This window comes from Amaranthus tricolor, chromosome 5 (assembly GCF_026212465.1).
Source record: "Amaranthus tricolor cultivar Red isolate AtriRed21 chromosome 5, ASM2621246v1, whole genome shotgun sequence".
NCBI classification, from domain to species: Eukaryota; Viridiplantae; Streptophyta; class Magnoliopsida; order Caryophyllales; family Amaranthaceae; genus Amaranthus; species Amaranthus tricolor.
Window position 1 is genome coordinate 19,916,355 of NC_080051.1, and position 8,444 is coordinate 19,924,798.

Below are 8,444 nucleotides of genomic sequence, written 5' to 3' on the forward strand. Positions count from 1 at the left end.
TTATATCTAATGTGAAAATCGCTTGATGGAACAAAATAAAAAAGGAGTTTGAAATTTTATTTTTCATTCAAAATTAAGTGTCAAAATGTTAGCATAAATAAGGAAAAGGAAAATACGTCATCACGGAAGTGAATTCTATTCAAATGGTTGATTTATTGATAGTGCCACATTTTTTATTTGGTAGAGTCCACCATTTGATTAAATTTCAGCCATGCATTTTTTTGTATTTTATGCACGCAATTTAATTTTTTCGAAAAATGAAATATTTTTTTAGCAACACTCTTTTTTGCCTGGACTTTGGGATAAGTGAGATTATGAAGTTGTTTAATAAATGTTTGTCGGTTGTTAGTTTTTGTAAACTTGTTTCACCTATTAAAAGTTTTTGTTGTTTTGATTGATTTTTGAATAACTGAATAAACTAACTATTAGATGAATGTTTGATAGAATTAGATATTGATTATTGATTGTTTATTAGAAGAAAAATAGGGTAACAAGTTAAAAGGCAACAAAAAAACTTATAAAGTTATATTTTCATCTTAGCTTAACTAGGGATGGGCAAGGGTCTAAGACCCTACCCGGATCCTATTGGACCCTACCCTTTTTTAAGGGTAAGGGTCTATTTTTTTTGGACCCTAAGTGTTCGGGTCCGAATCCAAAAAATATTATAAGGTTCCGGATTCGGATAGATCCGAACCCGACCCTTGGACCCTTTTTATTTCTTATATTTCCTCAACTCCAATTGTTGCTGTCCTAGCTGCTAACCTAAAATTAGGGTCTGAATCCGGATAGGGTCCAGATCCGACCCATACCCTTAAATGCCCATCCCTAGTTGTAACCAAGTTATTAGCAATAAGTGTTCGTTCCACTTATATAGTATCCTAATTCATCCTTGCATAATAAGTATAAGTAATGAAGATGAATTACTCGACGCGAGGAAAATCAATTTATTTCAGATTATGTCAATAATTTATATTATGATTATGTCAATATTCATAAATGAATTTTACAATGTAAGTAAATCAAAATCACACAAAAAACCTCCATAACTTACAAATGAGCAAACCAAATAATGGATGTAAAAACTTTACAAGTGTTCAAAGTGTATCAATCAATAAGGTTATTCTGCTGAAAAGTTGGTTAAATAAAATCACTCAATCACAAAACACACTGTAGATCTTCCACAGTAAGGGAGACCAGTTCTGCATGACCCAACATCATGGGTTTGGACCTCTATATCACCTCCACCATCAAACATAAACGAAAACGATGCACCGATCTTTCATGTATTAAGCTGCCGAATACTACCACCGAGCAGACCATACTGAGTTCTGTCAAGCTAATTCTAAGCACGCGGAGATAAGAGTCTAGCAATATGCTTGTAGGAAACGCTGATCATGTTATGTCGAACAACAAAAGGAACTAGAAGACGTATGTACACGAATCAGGCCTGTCGAAGTTTATTAGGATGCGTAAACATGAAGCTGGGTGTGCTCGGTGAAGGCTTGTCGGAGTTGCTGGTAACCGTTCCTATAGTGCTCGAGGGAGAAACATAGCTGTCTAATTGCTTCCCGTTTTCCTTCAGCAGCTTCAAGAATGACGACTTTTTGTTTCTCAATCTCTTCTCGCAGTTCCTCGACCTCTCTACGTGTCCCTTCTTTTTCCGCAACCAACCGTTGCAGACGTTTTTCCGTTTCAGCAATCCGATCATTTCTCGCAGTTAATTCAGTCTCGAGCTTGTCTCTCTCGTTTGATAAGTTCTCGTATTTTAGTTTGTATGCATCAAGGTCGGTTTCCAATGTTTCCACCCTATGTGTCTTGTCAGCGATTTCTGCCTTAAGTTGCTCGATTTCTTCGTTTAATTTTCTTTCCAAAACCTCATGCTGCGTTTCGAGCAAATGATAGTTCACTTCCGATTCCCTGAGTTTCTCCTCCAAACGATTTTTTTCGTCGTTCAACCTAGATATTTCAGCATGAAGCTGATACTTGCGATTAGCGTCAGAAATCACGTCTTTCAAATCCCGAACCTCATTTTCACGGTCTGTTAAACTGACTTTGTACCTCGCAATCCTCTCCTGCAACTTGGCTGACTGTCGTTTCTCAGACTCAATCTTCGCTTTCCAAGTCGCAGCATCCTTCTGAGCTATTTTAAGCAGATCCTTCATTTTCTTTATATTTTCAGAGGATTCGTTGTTTTCTTTTCTTAATCGTGTCACCTCGTTATCTAAAACCACAAGCCTCCACTTTGCGATTCTCAACTCTTCAGAAAGAACTCGGGTCTTTTCTTCTGGTCGAGAAATATCTACATCTGTTTTACTGTCTGTTTCCTGAAGCTCCACGGCTACACTACTTCCAACATCAGGACCCTCGAGCAACGAATAACTGGCAGGATCGAAGGATCTAAACTTTTGAAGCTCGATTTTCAAGTTAGCAATCTCGTCTTCAGACGACTGAATCTTTTCTTTTGCCAGTCTCAATTCTTCTTCATAATCTATAATTTTTGGATGCATATAGTCGAAAGTACCGCTACTAATTTTCCTTAGTGACCCATTACGATTTTCTTGCTGCTGCAGCGGCGACTTCTCCACATCACAACTCTCGGTTTCTGATTCCATGGGCTTTGAATGCAGTTCTTCTTCACCTGTGTTTACCGATATTCCCGGATAACTGTATAGAGAGGACACGTCCGATTCTGAATATTCCGTCTCAGAATCCGATATTGAAAGTGTTTCATCTTTTACTGTCCGATCAATATTACTTTTCTTAGGGCCGAGAAAGAAGTCAAAGCCAGCAGCTCGAGGGCCAGATTTACGATGACTAATCTTTGACTCTTGAGGGGACCAAATGGAAATCACGTCAACACTTGCGTCTGATCCAATGGACCCCTGCGATTGTAGGTCCGGCGGAATGTTCTTCCTCACTTCACCAGTCAGATGTTCGTAACGCTCAGCCAGCGATTTGTACATCCGGTAGAACTCCTCTACATGAGATAGTAATTCGGGCCTCTTTTGATAATACATGTCGGCCTTCTTGGCTAATGAGTCTCCATCTCCTTCAATCAACTTTAGCATAAGTTTGTAATGTTGATCCATCTCTGCAGAAAAGGATCTTGTCAACATTCTGATTAAAATGGCCGGTTCTCGTCAAGTACAGACATAGTGTAAAAACAAGGCTGCATCGCATCGCATCGACCGCATTGTCAAGGTTTTTAAAATATATGAACAGATATTTTCTGTGTTGTAAAGGTGTAAAAAACTGCATTTTGGGCCGTATCAAGGTGATTCGACCGATTTTTAGGCGTTATGATAACCGGATCACTATTTCGTTACCATAATTGCGAACGTTATCACATTTTTACACTATGAGTACAGAATTGTGAATGCAATCTTTCGCATAAACTAAAATAAGAAGCTAAATCATTAGCATTTTGTTTGGCTATACACTACATAATTGACGATACAATAAGACAAGGCGAACACATTCAGATGTAGGCAATTATCTAACACTAGAAGCATGCTATTGAAGTTGTTGGAGCATTCAAAACAGTTGCCAGTTTAGCTCGTTGTTAATTTAACATCAACATGTTTCCCAAGACAATATTGTATTGTAGAAGATAATTTGGATAGACCTAATCACCGCTAAACATGAAATGTGTGCTCAAATGGCGTGTAAAAACTCATATTACTAAAAGCTATCGGGGCTGCTAAGGCTGCAAACTAAGCCCTTTGTGGTACTCATCCTAGATCACATCAGTCCTAGGATCATATTGCAAAAATGTGGTAACGTTTGCGTTCGCAGTAACGGGAGTGACGCAGTTATCGAAGTGCCAAATATCGGCTGAAAGCATGAGATATTCCTTGAAACGGACTAGAACACGGGTTTTTTACACCTATACAACGCGGAAAATATCAGTCGATTATTTTTAAAACCTTTATGACACGGGCAATGCAATTCAATGCGGCCTTGTTTTTTGCACTATGCTTGGGGTCGGTTAGCTAGCCCTCTCTGTGACACTAAAAATGTCATCATAGTATCGAGAGGCGTATATTTTGTCTCTTCATGTAAAGATGTTTTTGAACCAACTAAACTAGATTCTTGACAATGTCAGAATGGCTATATTTATTGTGCAGTGCTATATCAACAGATTGCTAACAAAATGAAAGAATAGGTGACCAAATAAAATGTGAAAGCCAAGTGCGTTAAATACTCACCCTCTAAATTTTCAGCAAGCCATTTCGTATTCCTCCCAATATGGCTGTCCCACCACCACGAACCCGATTTTCTTGATTCTGATCCTCTGAAAGGACTCTTTGAGTTAACCTATAATCAATAGCACATCAATATCACGGCTTAACTGCAAGTTACAAGAGAGCTTGGGTATTTTAAAATGAAATATTTTCCCACAAGTAATAATCTAATCTAAATCTTATATTGTTATGACTTAGTGAGATATTGTATTGCCAATGGTGTGACCATGAAAGAAAAGCTGATTATGTTTTGAAACTTCCTAGTCTCATACGCATTAGCAGTATGTTGGTGTTAAATCACCTTTTGAATTCGCAAACACTTCAAGTGGCCTAACCCAATAGCCAAAACTGATCGTAATTCACTTTTTTCCAATCGTGATTTACGAGTAGATTAGTGAATCATGTAACAATAGTCTGGAAGTCTTTAGTCAATCCTTTGGACGGTAAAACCAACCAATGTAAGATGGTGCAATGGCTGATCAAGACCTTTTGGTACGCAACAAGAAATAGGAATGGGGTATATCTCGGCACTATTCTAGAACCGAATATGAAAAAGAACGGTTGACGGTTTGACACAGCGGTGTACAGCTGAAAGTATACACTTAACACAAAAAAATCCCATGGGAAGGTAAGATTTTCACAGGAAGGTAAGAGATATTGAAAGTGCAACAAAATCCAAACTCGAAAAATCTAAAAAGTAAAAGAGAGAAAGAGTCTTTCACTTACTGAGGAAGACGCCATGACATTCAACTCGATATCCTAAAGAACCAAACCAGAGAAGGAAAATGTGCCAAGTGGGGGCTTCTTCTGCAAACAGTTCTATTAGAAAATAAGCATTTCCACAATTTTAAACAGTCAGACAGAGAAAAATACAGGTAAGCAATAAGCATAGAGCTTGGATTAACAAAACTCACAACTAAGCTTAATTGCAAAACATTCATGAACACACTACTATTTATCCATTATTCTTTCATGGACAACATCTCAATTATATAAATGGACTAAATCAAATACATGTTTTTTTACAATCTGAGCTCCTCCCTTTTATTAGCAATTGTTGATATTCGAACTTGTGATAGCCTACTTGACTCCTTTGGTCCTTGAGTTTGTTGCATTTTCTATTTTTGTGGATCCCACTTAGTTCACGAGACATTTCTTTAAGGAAATAATGACCAATCACTTCTTTAATTCTCATCCATATAAGTTGAAATTTTTTTCTTAATCTCCCATCAACTAAACTACCTGTCTACCCCTTAATAATCGTGTCAAACCCCTTGAGAGCAAACATCAAACTCATGGAGACATAAAAGTATACTCTTAACAAAAGAAAAGTGTACAATCAATTGATACGAGTATACAACACAATGTCGAGGAAAAGTTTCTCACTCAAATCGGTCTTGTATCATCCCATAAGTCGTAAATGTCTGATGTACACACATAATTCAATAGAATTCATAAGTGCATCCAACATTAGCTCATTACCTATCATCTAGTGTTTCTCATTTTCATGATCTTTCTAGTTTCAAAACTTTGAAGGCAGTTGGTGCATCCACAACTAAAGATTTGAAGGGTCAAAATAGTGCATTGGATAGTGTGAAAATAAGAAATGTAGTGACTAATAAAAATCAAACCAAGTATTATCTCAAGCTTCTTACAAAAACATCAAGGAGCATCTAGAAATGAACATTTGCCTCCTTCAACAATATAGCCAACCATTTCAACCCATGCAATCAAAGATAAGCCTTCATTGTGTTTGTAACATTAACATAAGTAGATTATCATTAAAAATCCCTCATCATGTAATCTTCCTGCCTTTTTCCTCTCCTTTTAAAATTAATTCTTTTGTGATAAATTAAGTACATGCTTCTTAGTTCCTCATCAATGTATAATTATGAACCATGTTAGTCCAAAATTTTATCATGTTACTCAATCTTACAACAATTAAACAAACACCAGTTAGTCTTGTAAGATACTGTTTCACCGTGAGACGAGCCCATATAATAAGCTCAATTCTGTAATTAATTTCATTTTAATATTATAAGTGTTATCATATATATATATTGAGTCAACCCAATAAAAATAGTCATATCATTTGAGAATTTTGAATTTTTTAAGGGAATGCTTAAACTCTACAATGTAAAATAAATCTTTTTTAATTGTGTAATCATACTCGATCAAAAAAAGAACGTGCGCTTGGTCAACTCAATTAATTTCTTTTCTAGAATCTGTCAATGACAACCACCCACATTATGTTTATGGGCTTATGGGTCATCTTTCTCATCATCTCCCCATCACAATAATATTCCTTTAAAATAAAGCAAAAAAGAAAAATCTTGTGATCACCCAAAAAAGACAAGAACTTGGGCAATGCAATGTAGATATGAAAATGAAAACTAATTCTGTTTTGTGGTTTATATAATTATCAAAGAAATTTAATATTAAATGGAATAAAAATCAGAAATTGACAAATTTCACTTAATCTAACCATCAAATTGGATAAAATAATCCCTTAAATGTAGTGGGTAATCATCAAATTACAAAATTGAACCCGAAAAAAATAAAAATTTAGTCTTTTGTCGGTTGAATATTTAAAAACCCAACAAAAAGAAAGAAACAAAAAACTAATTATACAAATTATAAAAATAACAATAACAGTAAAATGATTATTAAAAAACATAACAACAAAAAACAGATACTCCTAATGTATATATATACATATAAATATAAATATAAACATAAAAAAAGTTAGTACCTGATAATTATAATTATAATGAAAATCAGTTCCAAAGCTTCATAATTGTAGAAGATAAATCAACATTTCTAATTTAGATAGAAATGAAGGAGAAACAAAAGATTGAAAGTTGAAGAAGATGACCTCCTCAATCAACTCTTCTAAACTCTAGAGAGAGAAAGTAGAGATAGAAAGAAAGAGGAGGATTTTTTGAACTTATTCAGGTTTTCTTTTGTAGTGTATCTGTCTTCACTACATCAAAAAGAAATATAAAAAAAGACAAATCTTTTTTATTTGGCTAACTTTTCTCGTGTTCTTTTCTGTTTTTTTCCACTATTTTTTGTTTACTCTTTATTTTTTATTAGTAGGGGAAGGTTTTTTTTTGTCTAGTTTTGTATAGGGAAATTTGAATTATGCTATACATCAAATGGAATTTTTAGTAGAGGTGGTATATTTTTGGCTTTGAAAGCCTAGTTTAGGAAACTATATGTATAATTATTCAATAATTATTATATATTAGTAATTAGTAATCATATTAATCAATATGAGACTTTGTCTTAAATTATTAATTTATTTGATATTATTTTTAAAAGCTTATTACATGCTAATATATGTACTCGGTCCTTATAACTAGATGCTTATTTAACAACTAGACTTATCAATTTTTAATGTGACCCGAAATTGGTTTAAAAATCGATTGGTTATAGCCTAAAAGTTATAACCTGTAACCCGAACCTGAACCGAACAAATAATTGAAAAATTTGGGTTAAATACTTTCATTTGACCCTTTTTACGATTTTGTAATTTTTTTTTTCATGTTTCCACCATTAGCTTTTTCTTGAAGCCCACTATATGTTTACTTAGTTTTTGTATTTTGTGTTAGAGTATATAATATATCTTGGGGCTTCAACTATCAGCTTGAGTTTTTGGTTGAAATGGTTCCTTGACATGGTATCGGAAGCCAACGTGACAAGAGGTCAGGGGTTCGAATCTCAACCACCCCTCATTTAAAGTGGAATATTCAGCGCCTATACACATCCACACTTTTAGCCCATTACTCTCGTGTGAGGGGGCGTGTTAGAATATATAAAATATCCATGTGCGCATATAAATCTAGAAAACTGATGTTGCTTTTAAACCTATGTTTTGAATTACTGTGTTGATGTTTAGAGTTACATGAGAGTTAAACTAAGATGAGTACGTGACAAGTTTTAGCTTTGTATTAGGTTTTGATAAATGTATATTGGACTAGATTGTATTGGTTATGTTGGACTTTTATAGTGACTTTTATGATTACTTTGTATTTTAGTAAGATGTTTATATTGAGAATGTAACATTTGAGAAATTAATAATGGAGCTTAAAATAAATATTAGAACGAAAATTATTTTGGATTAAGTAAAATAAATAATTGTGTGCTAAGATAGCGAAGAGACATTTGGGCATAAATATGTGGCTAATTATATATAAG

The 8,444-nt window shown here is 34.5% G+C and overlaps 1 protein-coding gene across 2 annotated transcripts; it reads right to left on the minus strand.

Moving 5' to 3' along the window:
* Positions 1-957: 957 nt before the first annotated feature.
* LOC130812563 (protein NETWORKED 4B-like) lies at positions 958-7,305 on the minus strand. Of its 2 annotated transcripts, none has more exons than XM_057678075.1 (4): positions 6,997-7,305; positions 4,971-5,051; positions 4,209-4,317; positions 958-3,091 (listed from the first exon to the last, which is right to left on the minus strand). In XM_057678075.1, the coding sequence occupies exons 2-4, from the start codon at positions 4,983-4,985 to the stop codon at positions 1,461-1,463; spliced, it is 1,755 nt and encodes a 584-aa protein (XP_057534058.1). In that variant the 5' UTR covers positions 4,986-5,051; positions 6,997-7,305; the 3' UTR covers positions 958-1,460. The 2 variants fall into 2 exon arrangements, with proteins under 2 accessions (XP_057534058.1, XP_057534057.1); XM_057678074.1 differs by having other exon boundaries at positions 4,971-5,063.
* Between the last annotated feature and the right edge of the window lie 1,139 nt (positions 7,306-8,444).